We start from the raw sequence: 24,299 nt of genomic DNA on the forward strand, positions 1-24,299 counted from the left end.
ATACTGGCTCCCAAATCCTCAGAAGTTCCAAGCTGGTAGCAGCTGTAAAGCTGTCCCATCCTTGACTGTACTTAGTAGTAGTATGAGAAAAAGAGCTCCTTAGAAGAATGTAAGATCCTCTGATTATTCTAAATAAGTAATACCAAGATAAGGTTTGGTCAAAGGGTTCAAAATTAATTCCCTAATCATAATTATTCTTATCCTGAGGTTCCTCATGCACTGCTCTATTCCTTCTAAAATTATATGGACTAAGGCACTTAGTCCACAAAAAAAGCCAGCCACAAAAAAGGGGAAAAAACATCTGTAGAAACAAATGCTACTCGTTAGCTGAAAGAAACTATAACTAAGCCTACTATTCCTACTATAATAGGAAGTATTATCCTGCTGAACTACAGCCAACTCTTTATTTTTGAGATCCTGAAATATCTAATCTGTTGATTAGATCTTGTATATCTCCTTATTTCTCTCAGTGCTAGTATGTAATAGGCCTCCTATAATCTAATGACTTAAAATTTTAAGCTTTTGATCTCAATGAGGATTTTTCACACACACACACACACACACACATTCATTTGAGCCTTGCAATTCTTTTAAGAAGATAGTATACGTATTGTTATCTCAATTTTAAATCCCAATATCTAAGTATCTAAGAACTGAGGTCTACCTGATTTAATTTGGTGCTCTATTCACTATACTACATAGTATATCTAAAAAGCATTGATTGCTAGTGAACAAGACAAAGGTAAGAAAAAAATTTCCACAGATACCTACTAGTTTCAGTCTGAAAATCTCGAAAGCCATCAAATATTGAACGAGCAGGCCGCCGTCTTTTAGGAGCTATAAAAAAAGAGAAGTAAACATTTAGCTCAGAATTTTTTTTATTAAACTCAATCCTAAAATTGTTTGGTCTATAAATTTCTCACATCAATATATTCAACTAGGACATGTTTGATAAATTACATCAAGAAAAAGATCAATGCTAGTTTGGGGGATATAATCAGAATTTCAGTGTTTAAAAAGAAACTAATCTAACTCATACTTAAAAGAATCTAACATGTAATATATCCAACAAAGAAGCATCAGACTAGGCAAATTAGGCATAAAGAAACATCTTATATAATATTTCACAATAAATTCAAAACAGAAAGCTGACCATCAATCCAACTTAATTAGTAGAGAAGTAAATCACATAACTTTCACAGATATGGGTAGCAATATGGATTCTTACCAAACAAAAGATAGAGGCAATTACAAAAATAAAACAATTATTTTAATTACATGAAAGTGATAAATTTTTGCACAAACCAAATTAATGTGCCTAGACTAAGAAGAGAAGTGGCCAATTGGGGGAAAAAAATCTTTATCAGACATAGTTGATGACCATTTGGTATTCAAGACACAGAGACAAAAACAATATATAAAACACGAAAAAGTTATTCCCCAATAGACTAGCTAAAGGATATGAATAAACAGCTCTCAAAAGAACTGAAAGCTATTGAGCATATGAAAGAATGTTCCAATTACTAATAAGAGAAACAGAAATCGAAATAACACGGATTTCACCCCACATTCAATAAAAGAGCAAAAGATGGGAATGGTCAATATTGGACTGGTTATGAAAAAAACAAGAACAATAGTTCAATATTGGTAGAGCTGTGAATCAGTATAGAAATCAGAATTTTAGTGTTTAAAAAGAAACTAACTCAAACCTACAAGAATCTTACAGGTAATATATCCAACAAAGGAGCATCAAAATAGAAAAATTACACATAGAAAAACATCTTATATAATATTCCACAATAAATTCAAAACAAAACCAGTATAGCTATTCTGTAAATAATGGACAATTATAAAAATGAAATATTTAAACCATTCATACCTCCAATGAAAAGGATTGATTGCTATATATTCCAAAGAGGTCAATGACCCCTCCCCACCCCCCACTCCCAAAAAAGATCCAGTATATTTCAATACATTTATAGCAGTACTTTTTGTAGTAAAGAACTGGAAAGCAAGTAGATTCTTATCATGTAGGGAAAAAGTTGGAACAAAAAGGATTTGCAACTGTCAATGCTCAAAAATTACCTATGCATATATCTTGTAAATAAAAAGATATATTAAAAAACACCCTAATATGTGTTAAATGACTATAAAAGAATATTCTTGGGCTCTAAGAAAACAATAAACATAATGAACACAAACTATGGAAAGACTTACTTGAACTAATAATTAGTAAAGTGAAAACATTCTGAGACTGCCAAGTAGCTGTTAATTTTTGATTCAGGTGTCTACTAAATCATAGTATCATGTTCATTAAAGCGTATTAATAATCTTTGAAAACATCTTTTTTTGATACTCAGAAATTAAATACTATCTTTAACACTTTTATTGCTCAAAAAGTTGAATATTACAAAATTTCCAAGCAGATTTCAAAGTATGTAACTGACTACTCAGTTGTCACAAAAACCCTCTAAATAGAGCTTCATATTTTCTACAGTTTTTTATAATATAGAGCAAAACAAAGAAGCCAAATAATTCCTAAGGAAGAAAACTTACCACCAAATAAGGGCTCTGGTTCTACCAATATTTCCTGCTTTTGAGGAATTGGAGCTCGTACTTCATCTCTACAAAAAAAGAAGAGGGAAAAAAAGAAAATGTTAAAACCCAGTGGTTTTATTAAATTGTTTCTCTTAGAAGCAAAAATTACCTATTATATTAAAAGGTAAAATTAAGGCAGGAATTAAAATCCTGGTTTCTGGACTTCCAAGTCAGGGATCTTATACTACTACATTTCTGCCCAGATTGCCAGTGGACTCCACGAACTCCTGTTTCCTATAGGATCATCCCATGATACAAGGCTCTATAACCACAGGAATAGTTTTTGATTTTCTTTTTGTCTAACAAATCAGTTAAGTGAGGCAGGAGATAATGAAACACCCACTCCCTCTCTGCCTTTGCAATGAGAATAGACTAGGACGAAGAAGAAGAAGAAGAAGAAGAAGAAGAAGAAAAGAAAACCACCAGATACAAAGAGGAACAAAGGTACCACCATGGCAAAAATAATGACAAGCTTAATTAAAGAGTTGTTGCCCTTTCCTACTTAGATAGTAACTTAGACACTCATTCCATATGCATAATGAATGAGATCATTAATTTAGACCGAAAAGAAGTCTATTAGACTATTTCTGGGATATGAAAAGTTCTGTTCAAAAATTTCTCACTCCTTTAGGATATTTATAAAAACATTGATAAATATACTCCTCTATTACTATCTAAAATTTAAGAAAGCTGTGATGTGTAATGCAATCAGAAATGAAAATCCATTTGGGAAACCCTTCAACTTCCTCAGGAAAGGAACACGTAGGTATAATTTTTCTATAAAGCTTGACAAGGTTCCTGATAGGTTCCTGAAAGTGTTTATGATAAAAAGTTTTATAAAGTTCATATGGACATTTCCTGTTTGTCAAAGGCCCATGGCACAAACTAAGTCATGAGAAAACAAATGTCAAAAAGCCCAGTTGATGGAGTTGTGAACGAATCCAACCATTGTGGAGAGCAATCTGGAACTATACTCAAAAAGTTATCAAACTGTGCATAGCCTTTGATTCAGCAGTGTTACTACTGAGCTCATACCCCAAAGAGATACTAAAGAAGGGAAAGGGATCTATTTGTATGTGCCAAAGTGTTTGTGGCAACCCTGTTTGTAGTGGCTAAAAACTGGAAAATGAATGGATGCCCATCAACTGGAGAATGGTTGGGTAAATTGTGGTATATCAATGTTATGGAATATTATTGTTCTGTAATAAATGACCAGCAGGATGAATACAGAGAGGCTTGGAGAGACTTACATGAACTGATGCTAAGTGAAATGAGCAGAACCAGGAGATCATTATATACTTCAACAACAATACTGTATGAGGATGTATTCTGATAGAAGTGGATTTCTTTGACAAAGAGAAGATCTAACTCAGTTTCAATTGAACAAAGAACACTGGGAAATGAATGTAAACTGTTTGCATTTTTGTTTTTCTTCCCGGGTAATTTTTACCTTCTGAATCCAATTCTTCCTGTGCAACAAGAGAACTGTTCGGTTCTGCACACATATATTGTATCTAGGATATACTGTGACATATTTGTCATGTATAGGACTGCTTGCCAGCTGGGGGAGGGGGTAGAGGGAGGGAGGGAAAAAGTTGGAACAGAAGTGAGTGCAAGGGATAATATTGTAAAAAAAATTACCCAGGCATGGGTTCTGTCAATAACAAGTTATATTTTTTATATATTAAAAAAAAAAAAGCCTAAGTGAAGAGCTAGAAACAGGAAATACAAAATACAATGACTCATTATCAAAGTCTAAAGTGGAGACTGAAAAAGCAAGAAGCACAATCATTCTAGAAACAATGCAGAATTATCTGAAGAGTGATTAAAATGTTCATGTGCTTTTGACTCAGAGAATCCATGTTAGACACATGATCCAAGGAAATCAATTACAAAATAAAAGCCCCAATGTAGACATAGATACATAAGATAGATAGATAGACAGATATCAGCACTTTTTGTGAAATCAAAGAACTAGAAATAAATAGACAAACACTGAGAAATAGCAATATTATTGTTCTGTAAGAAACAAAGGACATGAAAAATGTAGAGAAGTGTGGAAAGACTTAATTGATGTAAAAGTTAGCATAGTCAAGAAACATACACATCTTATATAACAATGTAAATGAAAAGAACAATGATAACAAAACAATTAAAAATACTGTGAAATTATAAAGAGTAAGCATGGCACCAAAGAAAAGATTTGAAAACATACCTCCCTCCCCACTACTTGTAGAGAGAGGAGATCATCTAAGTATGGCCCACTGCATTTAATATCAGAGGTTTTTTACTAGCTAGTTTCATTTTGCTGTATTTTGTCTTTTTTGTTCTTTTTTCTTCTTCCAAAAACCAAAAGGAATATAAAACAAGAGATAGGCAATTAGATTTGTCTCTCTTCATGAACCCAGTCAGCATATAACTTAACAGGCTCAGGAGAGGAAAATCTTGGGGATTTACACACATATATATGTATGTGTGTGTATGTATATACATATATATGTATATTTATATAAACTATGTATATTTATCTAAACTAAAGCCCGAAATGGGGAAAAGAGAGCTTCAGTAAGGTAAGGAGGCAGGAAGAATTATTAGATGACAGAAAAAAGCTAGAATTACAGTGATCCCACCACTGGCTACAAAGAAGAGATAAGAGACATCTCCCCATACTAATTCTTTACATCAGTCAATGTGAACATGGCATATAACATCTCACTTTTCTTTCTGTTGATTGATTTTGCTAACTTTTTTCCTTCCTCTTTTTAAAAATAAATTCTTAAATATAAGAGAAGGGAGAAGTATACAGTAATGTAGGTGACAAAAATATCAAATATCAATAAAGTTTATTTTTAAAAATAAAAAAAAGGACATTAAAAAATTTAAATATATAGATGCCATGTATTAATTCTCCTCTTTATTGTTCTTTGTATAATGCAATGTCTAAATTTGTGATTTACGTTTTGTAATAATAAAAAATATGTTAATTGTTACGACCCATACTGATTCAGAACAAATTCTTCTAAAATGCAAACATCAAATAGGCTTTGGAGTACCTAATATAGACTGAAAAGTCATTAAGGGGCACAATTTATTTTTTTTTCTCTTGACCATAGGAAAAGATCCATAAAATGCAAGTACTCAAGGAAGAAAATTGTCTCTGAAGATAGACCTTCCCCAGGGAATCTTGGACCAGAACTTTTTTTTTTTTTAAAGCAATTTTCAAGCTTAATTTCATAGAAATTGGAATCCTGATGATTCCAATCACTTTCCCTCCATTTAGATTGTTGTTCAGTTATTTTTTTGTCTTATCTAACTACATTTGGGCTTTCTTGGCAAAGACACTGAAGTGGTTTGCCATTTCCTTCCCTAGCTCATTTTACAGATGAGGAAACTGAGGCAAACAAGGTTAAATGACTTGCCCAAGGCAATACAGCTATTATGTATCTGAAGCTGGATTTGACTTCAGGAAGAAAGTCTTCCTGACTCCAGGAGTAGCACTCTATCATTGTACTACTTAACTGTCCTCTCTCTACTCTACTTCATTAAATACCAAATTTGGCAAACTCTTTCAGAGGAATTTGTTACCTTTTTTGGCAAATGGTTATTATGTAAACTTTTATAATACATCGCTAAATCTGTGTACAAATGTGTATAGTCAAATGCATGTATGTCAATTTGTAGTTTGTATATGTTGAAATATACCAATAAGATTCTCCCAAAATATAATTACAAATATTTCACAGTATAATAATAAGTCCTAAATGGAGATGTATTTTATCTATAATTAAAAGTAAATAATTAAACATATTTAGATTTAAAAGGTCATACCATAAATATCAAATTGAAAAGGTTTTACAGAAACAAAACTGATGGAAGTAGAGTTAACTGAAGGAAAAATCTTTATATCAGGTTTTTCTAATAAAGGTCTCACTTCCAAAATATATGAAGAATTGATTCAAATTTATAATAAGAATAAATGATAAAAAGATATGAAGAGACAGTTTTCAAAGTCAGAAATATGATCAGGAAAAATGCTCCAAACCACTAATAATTAGAAAATTGCAAATTATAACACTTAACACTGATCAGAGATTGGCAAAGATGACAAAAAATGAATGGGAATATGTTGGAGAGGCATTAGGGAAACAGGTATATTAATGCATAGTTGGTAGACCTATAAATTGGTACATCCATTCTAGAAAGCAATTTGGAACTACATCCAAATTAATCAGCGACCTAAAGATACCAGCACTAGTTTGTATACCTCAAATAAATCAGAGAAAGAGGAAAGGGACCAAATGTACAAAGAATTAAAAATAAAGTGGCTGCTGCCCATTAAATTTGATAAAGGCTAAGGAAAAAAGTACAAATATAATAATAAAATATAACTATGCTACAACAAAAGGGAAACAGTCACAGAACCATAGGAAATGGAACTGGTCTGAATCATCTCACTGTTGAAGACAGCCACATCCATCAGAATTGATCGTTGTATAGTCTTTGTTACCGTGTACAATGATCTCCTGGTTCTACTCATTTCACTTAGTATCAATTCATGTAAGTCTCTCCAAACCTCTCCAAAATCATCCTGCTGGTCATTTCTTACAGAACAATAATATTCCATAACATTCATATACCACAATTTACCCAACCATTCTCCAATTGATGGGCATCCACTCAGTTTCCAGTTTCTAGCCACTACAAAAAGGGCTGCCACAAACATTCTTGCATATGTGGATCTCTTTCCCTCCTTTAAGATCTCTTGGGATTTAAGCCCTAGTAGAAACACTGCTGGGTCAAAGGGTATGCATAGTCTGTTAACTCCTAAAACTCTATTATAAAAAAACAGTCATCAAAACTATTTGGTATTGACTAAGAAATGAGTAGGTAATGGAATTGGTTACATTCACAAGACTTGGCTCTTTTCAATAATGAGGTGAATCAGGCCAATTATAATGATCTTATGATGGAGAGATCCATCTTCATCCAGAGAGAGGACTGTGGGAATTGAGTGTGGATTACAACATAGTATTTTCACTGTTTTAGTTGTTGTTTGCTTGCTTTTTTTCTCCCTCTCATTTTTTCCCCTTTTTGATCTGACTTTTGTTGTGCAGCATGATTAATGTGGAAATATGTTTAGAAGAACTATATATGCAATGTACAATCCTAAATTGGATTACTTGCTGTCTAGAGAGGCATAAGGGAAAGGGAGAGAGAAAAATTTGGAGCATAAAATTTTGTGAGGAAGAATGTTGAAAATTATCTTTGTATGTGTTTCAAAAATAAAAGGCTATTACTAAGTTTAAAAAAAAAAAAAACAACAAATTAAGACAACTCTGAGGTACCACCTCATACCTTTCAGATTGGCTAAGATGATTGGAAAAGCTAATGATAAATCTTGGAGGGGATATGGGAAAACTGGAACACTAATATGTGGTTGATGGAATTGTGAAGTGAGCTAACAATTTTGGAGAGCAATTTGGAACTATGCCCAAATGGCTATCAAAGTACTGGGACTACATCCCAGAGAAATCATAAAAAAAAAGGGAATAGGACCCATATGTGTAAAAATGTTTATAGCATTTCTTTTTGTAGTAGCAAGGAAATGGAAATTGAGTAAATGCCCATCAGTTTGGGAATAACTGAATAAGTTATGGTATATGAAGGTAATAGAATATTGTAATAAGAAATGGCAAGAAAGCTGATTTCAGAAAAGACTGTAAAGACTGACTTACCATGAACAGATGCAGAAAACATTGTACACAGTAACAAGAAGATTATGTGATGATCAACTCTAATGGGCCTGGTTATTCTTAACAATGCAGTGATTCAAAATCAATAGTTTTGGAATGGAAAGTCATCCACATCCAAAGAGAGATCTATGGAGACTGTGGATCAAAGCACAGTATTTTTACCTGTTTGTTTTTTTCTTTCTTTTGTTTTATTTTTTCTTTTCAGTCTGATTTTTCTGGCACAAGATGACAAATATGGAAAATATGTTTAAAAGGATAGCACATTTATTTAACCATTGTCAGATTACTTGCTGTCTTGATGAGGGGAAAGGTGAGGGGAAGGAGAAAAATTTGGAATTCTTAAGTTTTGCAAAAATGAATGTTGACAATTATCTTTACATGTATTTGGAGAAATAAAACTGAGAATTTCGAGAAAGAAAAGATGAAAAAAATTAGGAAAAAAGAAAGAAAAAAAAATTAGGAAAAAATTACTGTGAGAAGGAAAACAACTTATAAAGACTTAACTCTCAAAAATAAACTGATATGTATGTATGCTGCCCATATCTTGGAGACAGCTGACAGACTGGTTGCAAGTACAGAAGGGCAGACAAACAGGGCAGTGTGGATATTATGTTTTCATATGTAATTCTTTTCTTTGCACACAGAATTGATGTTAAAAATAATAATAATGCTAAAGGAAAAAAGAAACTGGCATTTCAACAATTTTAACTATATGACAGAATTAACAAGAAAAAATTTGGGAGTCTGAGCTGACTAGAAGATCAGCAAGAGTTACCAGTTATATTCCAAATAACATATCCAATATACTCTTTTAATCAGGCCAGATGTAAAATATACTTTAAAAGAATCACTGAACAAAAGGCATTATATATAAAAGGACTGTGGGAATTAAGTGTGGATCACAACATAGTGTTTTCACCGTTTTAGTTGTTGTTTGCTTGTTTTTTCTCCCCCTCTCATTTTTTCCTCTTTTTGATCTGACTTTTCTTGTGCAGCATGATAAATGTGGAAATATGTTTAGAAGAACACTATATGCAATGTACAATCCTAAATTGGATTACTTGCTGTCTAGAGAAAAGGCATAAGGGAAAGGGAGAGAGAAAAATTTGGAGCATAAAATGCTCCAAGAGATGGCCTCAATAATAAGGAATCTACAAACATGTCAGAAAGTAATAACTGAATAAATATTTGGAGATATTAAGCCTCAAGTTACACAAAACTTTAGATTCACAATAGGTGTTTGTTTCCAGATGCTCTCTCACAACATAAAGGTATAATTAGGCAAGATAAATGCACACAATTGGGTAAAGTCTGAGATTGCATTCTGTACCTACAACCAGTCTGTCAGCTGTCTCCAAGCTATGGACAACATACGTGCATATCAGTTTATTCTTGAGATTAAGTATCATGAGGTTTTGTTATTTTTTGAAGAGGCATTTGAAGAGGGTAAGTGATTTGCTTAGGGTCACACAACTTCTTACTGTTAATTATCTAAGTTCACAATTGAACTCAGTTCCTCCTGACTCCAGGGCCAGTGCTCTATCCCCTGTGCCATCTAGCCTGCCCGCCTCTTTTATTTAGAAAACAGGTCCAGGATAGCAGTTCTCTCATTGCTGCTTCATGAAGAATGAAATGATCATTATGGTAAATCGATTTTTAGTTGCTATGATATTCATAAAGAGGGCTCCAGTAGAATTTCTTTTACTTGACATTCATTTTTGCTACTATTACACCTTATGTTCCAAATTGATGGCTTTTTCTTTGGAGCCGTTACCTGTGTAGTGTTATAACTATGGTGGAGTGATTTTAAAATGCTCAAAAGGACTTCCCTAAGTATCAAAAATTAAGATGGCATAAAATTATGATTTTTTTAAAAACCACATAATTTTAAATTTTGTTATACTCATTCCTCAGAGGCAAAAAAATGAACTCTCAAGAATAGGTAGTTAAACCACAGGAAGCTACCAGATATTATACTTTTCCTTCTCTAACTCATTCCCCAAAGATTACAAGCCAAGTGAGCTCATTCTCAGTTATTGACCTTCCTTTTAGCAGCCTCAAAAGTATCCTAGAATGTCTGTGTTCTATCCCCTCACAATTGATTTGAAAGGCCATGAATGTTTTTTCCTCAGGATGTCAAAACTGCTAGTTATATTTTTCATTTCTTAATTTCCCAAATCTAAGTCAAAACTTGTGTCTTGTTTTCTCCAGTGTATGATTATGTCCACTAATTGGTTGATGGTATATTACATATGGAAAACCAAGTTGATTTGCATATTGTTAATAAACTATAAATTAGATTTTAAAATTTTTTTAATTACTTGGAAAAATTCATATTTAAATTCCCAAGATACAAATCAAAATGGCTTTGAAGTATGACTTCACATCTGACAGGATTAAAAGCAATGAAATTTAATTTTAGTCAGACTGTGGAGAATCAGATACAGTTATCCTTTATTCTCACAAAACATAAACTTGTTCTATTTTTCCATAAGGAGAGTCAGCATGGTGCAATAAAAGTTACAGTAACAATCATTAAGATTTATGGAAATGGAATTATGTCATATTGATTTCCATTATAGAATTATAGACCAGTTTTCTTGGTGAAACCAATTTAAGCCCCCCCAATGACAAAGAGCATACCTTAAAATAAAGCAATCACTTAAAAAATGATTACCTACTTAAAGAAAATTAACTTTATACTGAAACAAATTACAATGACTGGAAACTGGGATTAAAAATGTAAAGACAAGGAGATGGCAGCTATGACCTGGTCCTTTAGATTTAGTCTATGGTTTAGTTCTAACTCAAAATATTTTTAGTAAACTTTAAAATTTTTAACAGTTCCTTTAAAGATAAACTGATAGCTTTTCCATTCACAATGCTGTCAGTTCTCAAGAACCATCATTGAACACTCCCTTATAACAAAAATGTAAAGATACCAGTGTATGCTTCAATCCACACCTATAATTCAAAGACTTTCAGCCTGGGAGTTATAGATCACTATCAGTATTCTGGAATCAAGATTATTCAATACAATCGTTGTGTTATTCAAGTTTGGATTTCCTTTATATCACTGTATTCACTTGGTAAATTTTGCTCATATTTCTCTCTCTCTCTTTTTTTGTCTCAGTTCATCCAAGTCATCCAAAGATCTCTAAAAGTCTTCATATTTGTCCTTTCTAGAGCACATATTGTATTATACGCCAATACAATCTGCTATCCATTCCTCAATTTATGGGCACCTACTTTGTTTCTAGGTTTTTGATAAGAAATGCTGCTATAATATCTATACTATTTTTGACTTTCTTGAGGACATATTTAGCTATTCCTAATGAAGTTATACTTGTATCTCAAGCATTTAACAACCTTTCTTAAGATTATTAGTCACTATAATGAGTATCATTAATATAATGCAATTCTTCCCAGATAGCTAATTTTATAAAAAATGGTCAATCAAATTTATCCAATTAAAAAACAAAGAATCAGATGACCTCAGTTCTTATCCCAACTCTGTAAGTAACAGGCCATGTAACCTCAGACATATCACTTGACCTCTATGTACATATTTCCACATCCATAAAATAAGGACAAACCTGCCCTAGATAATTACTGCAGAAATAAACTCAGTGAAAAAAAATTGTTCCTTAATACATTAATATTTTTACTTGCAAACGTTTTCTTTTGATGTAGGATTTTTAAGATGATTACTTCCTGCCCCCAAAAAAGATGATAGTTTAAGTAATTCTCCTAAAAACACAATGCTTAGGGGGAAAAAAACCACACAACAATGGAGGGTTGGGGGAAAAGGGAAACATACTCTGTATGTGGCCTGACAGAAGATACACTAGCTGAACTGGTACTAGGTTCCTCAGCTATTCCTCCACCATCCAAAAACATTGTGACAGCCATCTCCAGGTTATTGTTGCAGGCTTCAAGCATATGTTTCCCCACACTTTCACTTGCACCTAAAAAAAAAGAAAGCAAAGAGATAAAGTCAAAGACAAATTTTTACAATAAATATATACTGTGTAATAATACTAAAATCACTAGTTACTGTTGGGTTCGTTTAGGTTTTTTTACATTTTGTATGCTTATCTGTACCTCCCCACAATTAAAGTTTAGAAGTTAAGATTTCTAAATTTTACTTGTAGGTAGTTAAATATGAAACAGATTAGGTGATGAGATATATACTAAAACCAAAAACATCATGCTCACGTGTAGAGGGCTGAGACTATTGAATTCAATGCACTGAGGTCAGGACTGCGGAGCGCTTGAGGCTAACTACTAATTGGACAATACTCTATGGGCATATGCTTGGAAAATGGTCCTTTCCACTATACGTACTGGCTCAATGATTGGTGTATAGAGGATTGTAGGAGGGACTAGGGGGTGGAGCAAGAAGACTAGCCAGGGACACACACTCTTGAGGTAGACAAGGGAGAATGTGGTCGCGGAGATTCTGCTTCCCATCCTGTTCAATCCTGCGTCTAAGACTAAGAATAAAGATTGAGGGCTTTTGCTTATCCTGACTCCGGCTGATTCTGAGGTATCCTAGGTGCTAGCGCGGTCATTACACTCATGGAAAGATTTTTTGAACTGATACAAAGTGAAAAAAAAAAAGCAGAACCAACCAAATTATGAATACAGATATAATTCTTAAAAAAATAAAACTGGCACACAAAGACAAGCAAGCCAATTATCAACTGAGAAAAAAAAAAGAACTTTCCTTCAAATCTGCTAGAAAGATAATATCTAACCTAATTTAAATAATGCTAAAATAAAAACAATGAATTTAACAAATGATGAAATGGAAACATAAAAGGATGCATCTGACATATTTCCAATTTGCCTGAACAACTATTTTATTTTTCAAAGAATAAAGAAAACAAAAGGAAGAAATGGCTATTTTGTACTTAATTACAACCAACATGGATGATTGGTCCCTGTGACAAGCAGAGACATTTTATCAGTTTATAACCTATGAGCCGCTGATCTCTATTCTCTAACTCCATTACTGAGTTGATTTGGAACCCCCAAACTCTGCCTGCTATTTTAGTGCCTTCTCTCAAATCCCTCTATAACTTTATTTGAACTGAGAAATTCTATCAGAACAATAATCCTACAAGTCTAAGTGGAAGCACTACCTTAAAAAAATCCTATTTCATTTAAGAAAGAAATCCCAATCACCCAGTAATCCTCAATTCCTTTCTCTCTCCACATATTTAATCAGTTGTCAAGTCTTACTTCAGACCCTTTCTCTCAATTCTCAGAGACCACCCTTGTTCAGGCTTTCATCATCTCATACGAAAGTACTGTTAGGATCCTTCTGGTTGATCTCTCTACTTCAAATAGCTTTCCATTTCATTACTTCATCTACTCAGAAGCCAAAATAATATTCCTAAAGCTCAGAGCTAACCATGTTATTCTACTCTACTCAATAAACTCCAATGTCTCTCTATTCACTCCAGGGTGAAGTCCAAAATTCTCTTCATTCTTAAAACTCTTCAACAATCAACAGCACTCCAAGTCTATTAGAAAGCACTTTTTATCTTTCCACTCTTCTTACATTTTGATTCTCCCACATGAAAGATCCAGCCACATTGACCCACTTGCTGTTTACATAAAGTGCTCCATTCCTATGTCTATTCATTAGCTGCTCTTCCATAACCAAAATGCTTGATCTCTCCTTACCTCTGGTTCTTTTTTTTCCCCCAAGACAATTCAAAATCCCACCTTCTGACTGGAAAATGAATGGATGCCCATCAATTGGAGAATGGCTGGGTAAATTGTGGTATATGAATGTTATGGAATATTATTGTTCTGTAAGAAATGACCAGCAGGATGAATACAGAGAGGACTGGCGAGACTTACATGAACTGATGCTAAGTGAAATGAGCAGAACTAGGAGATCATTATATATTTCAACAACGATATTGTATGAGGACATATTTTGATGGAAGTGGATTTCTTTGACAAAGAGACCTGAGTTTCAATTGATAAATGACGGACAAAAGCAGCTGCACCCAAAGAAAGAACACTGGGAAACAAATGTGAACTATCTACATTTTTGTTTTTCTTCCCGGGTTATTTATACCTTCTGAATCCAATTCTCCCTGTGCAACAAGAGAACTGTTCGGTTCTGCAAACATGTATTTTATCTAGGACATACTGCAACATATCCAACATATATAGGACTGCTTGCCATCTAGGGGAGGGAGTGGAGGGAGGGAGGGGAAAAATCGGAACAGAAATGAGTGCAAGGGATAATGTAAAAAAATTACCCTGGCATGGATTCTGTCAATATAAAGTAATTATTAAATAAAAATTAAAAAAAAAAAATCCCACCTTCTGTACAAGGCATTTCCCAATCTCACCCTCTGCTCACTCAAATGCTAGTAGCCGCTTTCCTTTGAAATTACCTTCCATTAATTGTTTAATTTTTATGCACATCATTGTTTATATGTCTTCCTCAATAGAAAGTGAGCTCCTGGGGGAGAGGGGGAGGGGCGGGAGAAGGGAGAGGAGAAGGAAGAGGAATGAGATCAATAAGAGTAATGGATCAATGGAATAGGTTAGGTTCACAAGAAACAAGTCAATAACTAAAGTAATTCGATGTTTGATAAGCCCAAAGACTCCAGCTTCTAGGATAAGAATTCACTATTTGACAAAAATTGAGTGAGGAAACTTGAAAATAATATGGCAGAAATTAGGCATTCCCCAGCATCTAACACCTTATGTACCAAGATGAGGTCAAAATGGGTTTATAATTTAAACATAAAGGGTGATCTAAGCAAATTAGAAGAGCAAGAAAGGGATAATTTACCTTTCAGATCTGTAGATATGGAAGGAATTTATGGCCAAAGAAGAATTAAAGAACATTAAGATATGCAAAATGGATAATTTTGATCACATTAAATTGTAAAGTTTTTGTACAAATAAAACCAATGCAGCCAAGATTACAAGGGAAGCAGAAAGTTGGAAAAAAATGTTTTACATTCAATATTTCTGATAAAGGCCTCATTTCTTTTTTAATTATAGCTTTTTATTTTCAAAATCTATACATGGATAATTTTTGACATGCACCCTTAACAAAATCCTGTGTTCTAATTTTTCCTTCTCTTCCTCCCATCCTCTATCCCAGTTGTCAAGTGACCCAATATGTTAAACATGTGCAATTCCTCTATACATATTTCCACAAATATAAGATCAAAATCTGATGAAAAGGAAAAAGAAAGAAAAAGAAAACAAAATGCAAGCAAACAACAAAAAGAGCAAAAATACTATGTGATGATTCACATTCAGTTCCTACTGACCTCTCTCTGGGGGCAGATGGGTTCTTCATGACAATATTCACCTCACTGTTGACGAGAGCCAACTTTATCAGAACTGATCATTGCATAATCTTGCTGCCATGTATAATGATCTCCTGATTCTGCTCATTTCACTTAGTATTCACTCAGCATCAGTTCATGTAAGTCTTTCTTAGGCCTCTCTGAAATCATCCTGCTGGTCATTTCTTATAAAACAATAATATTCCAAAACATTCATATGCCATAATTTATTCAGCCATTCCCCAAATGATGGGCATCCACTCAGTTTCCAGTCTCTTACCACTACTAAAAGGGCTGCCACAAATATTTTTGCATATGTGGGACCCTTTCCCTCCTTTATGATCTCTTTAGGATACAAGCCCAATAGAAATATTACTGGATCCAAGGGTATGCACAATTTGATGCATAATTCTAAATTGCTTGCAGAATGGTTGAATCAGTTCACAACTTCGCCAACAATGTATTAGTGTCCCAGTTTTCCCATATTCCCTCCAATATCCATCATTTTCTCTTCCTATCAATTTACCTCTTAATTTGCATTTCTCTGATCAATAATAATTTAGAGCACCTTTTCATATGATTAGAAATGGTTTTAATTTCATCTGAAAATTTCCTGTTCCTATCCTTTGACCATTTATCAATTGGAGAATGGCTTGAATTCTTATAAATTTGAGTCAATTCTCTATATATTTTAGAAATGAGACCTTTATCAAAACCCTTGAATGTAAATTCCCACCCCCCCACCCCCAGTTTATTGCTTCCCTTCTAATTTTGTCTACACAGAAACTTTTCAATTTAATATAATCAAAATTATCCATTTGCTTTCAACAGTGTTCTTCTTTGGCCACAAATTCCTTCCTTTTCCACAGATCTAAGAAGTAAACTATCCTTTGTCTTTCTAATTTGCTAATAATATCATTCTTTATCATGAACCCACTTAGATCTTATCTTAGTATAGGATGTTAGGTATGGATAAATAAAAGGCCTCATTTCTTAAAAAAAAAGAGAGAGAGAGAGAGAATTAGTATGAATATAAGCCATTCTCCAATTGATAAATGGTCAAAGGATAAGAACAGACAATTTTCAGGTGAAAAGATTAAAGTCATTTCTAGTCACATGAAAAAATGCTCTAAATCACTATTGATTAAAGAAATACAATTAAGACAACTTTGAGGTACCATCTCACACCTCTCAGACAGGCTAAAATGACAGGGAAAAAATGACAAATGTCGGAGACAATGTGGGAAAATGAACATTACTGCATTGCTGGTAAAACTGTGAATTGATCCAATCATTCTGGAGAGCAATTTGCTCAAAGGCTATCAAAGTGTGCATACCCTTTGATCCAGCAGTGTGTCTACCGGGCTTATATCCCAAAGAGATAATACAAAAAGGAAAAGGACTTAAATGTGCAAAAGTGTTTGTGGCAGCCCTTTTTGTATGACAAGGAACTGGAAACTAAATGAATGCTCCTCAGCTGGGGAAAGATTGAATAATTATGGTATACGAATATAATCGAATATTATTGATCTATAAGAAATAACAAGCTGACTGGTTTCAAAAAAGCCTGGAGAACCAAGAGAACATTGTACACAGCAACAAGAAGATTATATGAGGATCAATTTTGATGGACTTGGCTCTCTTCAACAATGAATGATTCAAGGTAATTCCCATAGACTTTTGATGGAAAGAGCCATCCACATCCAGAGAGAACTATGGAGACTGAATATAGATCAAAGCATAGTATTTTCATGTTGTTGTTGTTTAGTTTTTTGCATGTTTTTTTTTTTCACTTTTTGATCTTATTTTTCTCGTGCAGCATGACAATAAGGAAATAAGGTTTAGAAGAATTGTACATGTTAAGTTTAACCTATATTGGATTGCTTGCTTTCTAAGGGAGGGGATGGGAAAAAAAAATTTGGAACACAAGGTTTTGCAAAGGTGAATTTTGAAAACTATCTTTGCATACTTTTGAAAAAAATTTAAAACTATTTTAAAAAGAATAGCTATTACTCCAAGGAAATATGAAAAAGTAATTTTCTGGAGCATACTTCAATGCTAGAGATATTGTAGCAATGTTGGAATGGAGTAAGTAAAAAGTTTAAAGCATTAGTTGTTTCAAAGCTCAAAGACAATTATAGTTGAAAATGAAACAAGTCAAATGCCAAGAATTGACAAACTATCACTACAGAATTCTTAGAAAACAAGCAAAGAACTTTGCTTTATATTTGTTTATAATTGGAAGAACAGAAAGAAAACCAGTTAAAAACTACTGCTAATCACTGTTAGAGAAAAAAAAAAAAAAGCTTATTATGGACAAGGCAATGCAAAGACTGGAGTACTGAAGAATGAGAAATGTCAACTTTTACTAGTGAAATTCACTTTTTCATTCAAAGCTATTTCAAAACCACCAAGTTATCAAAATGACCCTGTTAAGATCTGTGCGCTTTCATCAAACTGTAAAACATCTACTATTTTTTTTTTTACTGGGCCTCTAAGTCTTACTCCATTTGTGGGAGGGATATACACACACACGAAGGGAAATATCTATATTATGTCTATATGAAAGAACTGTTCCAGAACTACAAACCTTCCCAAATAAAGATGTAATATTGCAACACAATCTTGTATCATGCTACACATTAAGAAACTTACTCAAACATATTCAAAACAAAAGCACCAAAAGAACACATTACAAATTAAAAGGATTGTTCTTTAATGTAAAACCCTGAAGATTCATTGTAAAAAAATAAAAAATAAAAAAAAAAAAATCAAGAAATTTTTACTTTGTCCCAATAAATTCACGTATTGTTATACTCTATAATGCCCTATCCTTCCCCATCTTTGATGCTAAGTTCCTATATTTTAAGAAGTGAAATTCTATATGTAGACAAAACTTTTCCTTATGTTTCCAAGTTTATATCTACTATTTTACTCTTGTATTTCACACAGCATTTTAAATTGTACCTTATTCATGCAATTGTCATATATATTGTGTACTGTAGTTAAAATTATTGTCACAGATTTATGTGCATTAACTTAGTCCCTTACTATAAGATCCTTGAGCTCCTTGCATCCTAAAAGACTCTGAATAAATATTTGTTGAACTGAGTATTTTAATTCAACATGATATACAAGTATTCCAAATATAAGTATCTCTTGGAATTTGTACATTTTCAGTCCAGTTCAAATTGATAACCCTGTTTTATATATTCCTCCAAAAATGTAGTTCTAGGATATTTCTAATATTAACTTAATATTATTTTTTCTTTAAATTCTGAACTAAAAATATTGGTGCTGTCACAGACAAGGCACTTAATTTTGTGCATCTATCACCAATTCCTATCTATTCCAACAGCTTCTAGGTATCAAAGAAATTCTAAAGGCTTTTTTCTAGTTGCTTATCTTATCAAAATGAAGTATCCCCTGTCACTTAATAGCAAGCTTTAGACTAGCTTCCCTAGACATTTATCTATTACTTTCTTCCCAGAGAATTAAATAGTTCAGTTTCAATTATCTAGATAACTTTTTTGAAGTTCATGCTGCATTAAAATATCCCAGAAAGCAAAAATAGTATGACATTGGGATAAAAATTTCTGCTATCATTATAGCTTCCATTGCTAGTAGTACTGTAACTTGTTTAGTCATTCCCCTATTGACAGACACCCCTCTTTTAATTTCTTGCTACTGCAAAAAGTATTATAAATGTTTTTATGCATCTTTAAAGTTTATTTTGCATTACACTAATCTCTCCTGTAACATACCTTCTATCCATTTAATAAGTTATTCTTTACTTTCCTCCCTTCAGTGAAATGTATGTCTGTATTCAATTTATGTATTCTTCTCTCCTTGCCCATTTGGAATGCCTCATTTTCCACTCCACTTCCTCTTTGTTGTATAGGCTTCTATTTGTATACTATGCAACTATGTGAAATAATTTCTCCACAACCTTCCTCTTCCTGTGTCCCTTTACCATTCCTCTTCTCCCTTTCCATTCTTCTTTTAAGATCATCACAACATAAGTGAAGCACTGTTAGGCCTTGTAGAATTATTTCTTCCAGGAAGCCAGATATTAAGGTTCAGAAAGGATACCCATGTATTCTCCTTGGTTTTGAATGTAAACAATGTAAACAGTTTACTTTCATTTAGTATCTTATGGCTTACTCATATTGATCTTTTAATGTTTCTCTTGACGCCTGTCTGTGCCATATTTCAAAGTTTTTATATAGTTCTGACCTTTTCATCAGGAAAGCTTTATTTCACTTTTTAAAATTTCATTATTTCCTTTATTTCATTAAAAATACATTTTATCCTGTGGAATTATTTTCAGATTTTGTTTGGATAAGTTATTTCTGATAGTAAACCTATATCCTTTTGTACTCAAATTGTATTCAACATAATACTCAAAACTCTCAGCTCTTTTATATAACGGATTAAATCACACGTGACCCTCCCTGTGGATCCTCAGCACTTTTAATTCTTTCCAATTGCTTGCAGCATTTTTTCTTTGCTCAAGATAGACACTCTAGATTTTGGCTATAACTGCTAGTTTTAATTTGGGGAGTTTTTTCAGGAGCTGACAGGTAGATTCTTTCTGATTCCACTTTGCCCTCTGGTTTTAAGAGGTTCATGAAGTTTTTATAAGCTGTCTAGGCTTTTTTTTTTTTTTTTGGGGGGGGGAAGGGGTCCTACTTTTAGGAAGTTCAATGAGTCTTTTAATTCTTTCTCCTGGTTTCTGAAGTCATTAATCTCTAATTTTCAAGGAGTTTTGTTATTTGGACAGGGTTTTATAAATTTGTACCAAGTTATTCCCTTTCAAATTCTTTCTTCTATAGCTCTCATTTCTTTTTCACTTACCCCCTTAAAATACTATCTTTCACTTATAAAAAACATAATAAACTCTTTAAACTCCTTCCTTAAATTTCATATCTTATAGGAATTCTAGTTGAGTCTGTTTTGAAATTAGCTGTATTGTTCTGTGTTATTTATAGATGTTTTTGTGGTCATCCCTGTCACCATAATAGGTTTTTATATAGGAGTTTTGTTTTTGTTTTTGTTTTTTTTTTGACTCATTCCTTCAAACTACTTTCTGCCTTCAGAATTTATGTTAGCTCTAAGTTCTACAGAATTCTAAAGGGAAACTCTGGGCTAATCCTACTGCTGCCTCCTTGGGATATTAAGATTTCATATTATTCTAAGATCTCAGGAATAACTCAGACTGAGGAGATGCAAACTTGTCGATGTTACTAAAACCCTCTAAAACTCAAGACAGGATCTGATTGTTTCTTCCTTGATTTGAGTTTTGCAAATTTCTGACTTTGGTTTGGGTCTGAGCAAGAAGCCCGTGGGCTTGCTCTGGATGGAGTTTCAGTAGACTCCTGTGGCACATAGCTTATCAGCAATATAGAAAGTTCTGCATCTTGCAAATGTTCAGAGAAACTGAAGAGCAGGCTTTCTTTTGACCTGGGATTCCTGCCCTAGTTATTTCTTTGCAGACTTCAGAATTAGATACTCCACCAAACCACAAAGCTGTTTGCTTGTTTCAGATCTTGCCTTTGGGTAGGGAACTTAATTTTCCTAGTCCCCTCTTATTTCCTTATCTATAAAATGAATAGATTGGATTAAAGTAAGAACAACTAGATAATGCAGTAACTAGATAAAAGTGTCAGACCTGGAGTCAAAAAGACCAGAGTTCAAATCTGACCTCATACTCTTAACTATATGACCCCGGGGCAAGTCATTTAACTCAGTTCCCTTATCCATAAAATGAACTAGAGAAGGAAATGTCAAAGCACTACGGTATCTTTGCCAAGAAAATCCTAAATAGGGTCACAAAGAATAACAAATATCCAAAATTTCACAACTGATCTTCACCCAGAAAAACAACCTCTTCTCAGTTTGACCTACATCTATGACTAGGTAGTGTCAATAAACACTTGATGCCTCCTCCACAAGGTTCCTGAAAAGACCACCCTATTGCTCTAATGTGGGTTTCTCCCCGAACACAAAACTCTGCATGTCTGTTACTACCCATGGACTTCTATATCTGTCTCTTTATGTTGACTTGGCCTGGAAAAATGACTCACTGATTATCTTCCTCCTGCATTTCCTAATCACGATTCAAGGTGGTACATTTTTTTCAATCTGAAGCAATTTATTGGAAAAAGGAAGTTACTATATTTCTTTTAGCTACCAGAGTAGCTGATACCAGAATACTGATACTCTTTAATCCTGCCTTTTCCTGAAAAAGTCTTTTTTAAAAAAGAGTCCAATCTGCTCTATTTTACATTTGGAAAAAAGAGAAATAAAAAAGTTAATTTACCTGCCCAAAGTCACACTAGTAATTAAGCAGCAAGTATAGAACTGAACCTAGGCCCTGAATCCATATTAAATCAGTACTGGCTGCATATTGGTTGCCCTTTTTCTTAAATCTAGCTTTTAAAAAATTTGAGTACAGACCTGTATATTTGGTATTTTTTTTTCCAGGACATATCTAATTTTTATTTCTTCCAAAGAACTATCATTTTAAGAGTACATTCTTAATGTGCCTGCAGTGCAAAGTGAAGAGAACCAGTATCAGGCTCAAGAAGATCTGGATTCAAGTCCCTGACACTGTGATACACATTGGCTCTGTGACCCTAAGCAAGTTATTTTCTTAGGGTCCCAGGCGCCTGTCTAAGACAATAAGTTGCAAAGCAGCTGTTGTTCTTTATTCAACACAAGCTCCCTATAAAATCTCAGGTTCAGTAATGGTTGAAGCTTCGAGGGTCCTTTTGAATCAATAGATACAGTACATTCTTAATATAGTATGAAATAAACATTTATTAAGCATGGCATGAGCTAGTTTCTTGGGATAACAAGATTAAAAACAAAACAGATGACAACTTTGGCTAATGCCAAAGGAGTGAACCTAGGTGACTTGGAAGCATGGTAATGCATCCAGATTTCTCTTTTCACAGCAATCTCCAGAGAGTAACTTTCTTGTAGTTATCATATACAAGTAGTATAGACACAGACACAGACACAGACACAGACACACACACACACACACACACACACACACACACACACACATTGCTTAAAGAAAGCAACTGCTAGATGGACAAGGGAGTTGTGAATAACTTTTATGCTGGATTTTTCACTGAACATAATTCACAAAGCAAAATTGTAATGGACTGTATAACTTTATTAAACAAGCATTCTCCAAGAATGAACAGTTTAACTATGGCTATACTTATGCTCTGCTATTAAAGGCTAAAAGAGGAGCAAATCCCAGGATAGGAGCCAATAATCTAATCCTGAATTTAAATTACAACATTGCTCCTTCCTTGCTTTATTTTTAAAATGGGGACAATAATGCAAAACTGTGGTCAAGACCAAGTGAAAACATGGAGCTTTGTAAATTACATTAATACCATAGAAATGTCAGTTATTATAATATAATCACTATCATAATTTATGACATATATGCAAAATATTAAGAACTGATACTGACTCCCAAGGTGAGTTCTAAGGCAAACTGTTAAAGATGAAATTTCTTTGGAATCTCTCTATTAGCAGATCTTTTACCCTGGAGACAATCCTACCACACTTCTGTCCCTCTCCACCAATGAAGTAGTCAGATATGGCATTATTCAAATTCCTACTATATTACTGCCATTGGCTTAAAATCAATGACTATTTTTTAAACTTCAAGTACTATGAATCCTAATTCATTGGGATTCATTATTCCCAAGAATAAAACCTAGCGGTGCAAAAGAAATTATTAAGAGCCTTCTCTATGCCAGGCACTATACTAAGTATTGGAGATACACAGACATAAATCAACAACCCCTCTCCCAGAGGGTGGGGAAATAACCAACCTGCCAGCTGAAAAATCATTTGCTAATACAATTGCAGGCAATGATAAGTTGAAAGCTAGTTACATCTTCTCACTGCTGGAGTTCTAAAAGTTGATAATGTTGTATGGCCCATGAATGATGTTATAAATATCCAAATGGCCCTTGGCAGGAAAAAAAAAGATTTTCCACCTCTGATATACAAGATAAATTACAAGAAAATGGTAAATACAAGATTATTGAGGGAAGGAGGTAAAAACTACAAGAATAACAAAAAGCTTCATCTAAAAAGTGGCTGAGCTTTAAAGAAAATGGTTTAGGAGACAAGGATGAAGAGAATACATTCCAATAGGGCAGGTACAGGCAGAGAATGAGATATAATGAAAGAAATTGCAAAAATGGCTAATTTGGCTAAACTACAGAGTACTTGAAGAGGAATAAGATACACTCAAGCCAGAAATGTAAACTGGTGTCAAATTCTGAAAGGCTTTAAATATCTCAGGAATTGTATTTTGATCATAGACAGTAGTTCTTGACTAGGAGTAAAATTTTAGGTGTCTGGAGTAGGGAAAATCGAATGGGGAAAATTATATATTTATTTCAATAAAATTGGTTTCCTGTGAAATTGTCTTATGGATTTAAAAACATTATTTTGAGAAGGCTCCAAAAGTCTTGTCAAAGGAATCCAACACATAAAAAAATGTTAAGGAATTTTGTCCTAAAAGAAATTGGGTGATTGGAGTTTACTAAACAAGGAAATGATATAGTCAAATCTG

At 33.5% G+C, this 24,299-nt stretch overlaps 1 protein-coding gene across 1 annotated transcript in view; it reads right to left on the reverse strand.

Moving 5' to 3' along the window:
• UBXN7 (UBX domain protein 7) overlaps window positions 1-24,299 on the reverse strand; it is a 53,022-nt gene that overhangs the window by 20,776 nt on the left and 7,947 nt on the right. Inside the window, exons 2-4 of the mRNA XM_051985531.1 lie at window positions 12,172-12,319; window positions 2,557-2,624; window positions 772-837 (exon numbers count right to left, since the gene is read on the reverse strand). Coding sequence (XP_051841491.1) covers window positions 772-837; window positions 2,557-2,624; window positions 12,172-12,319 — 282 coding nt within the window. The remainder of the gene's footprint in view (window positions 1-771; window positions 838-2,556; window positions 2,625-12,171; window positions 12,320-24,299) is intronic.

This window comes from Antechinus flavipes, chromosome 3 (assembly GCF_016432865.1).
Source record: "Antechinus flavipes isolate AdamAnt ecotype Samford, QLD, Australia chromosome 3, AdamAnt_v2, whole genome shotgun sequence".
Lineage (NCBI taxonomy): Eukaryota > Metazoa > Chordata > Mammalia > Dasyuromorphia > Dasyuridae > Antechinus > Antechinus flavipes.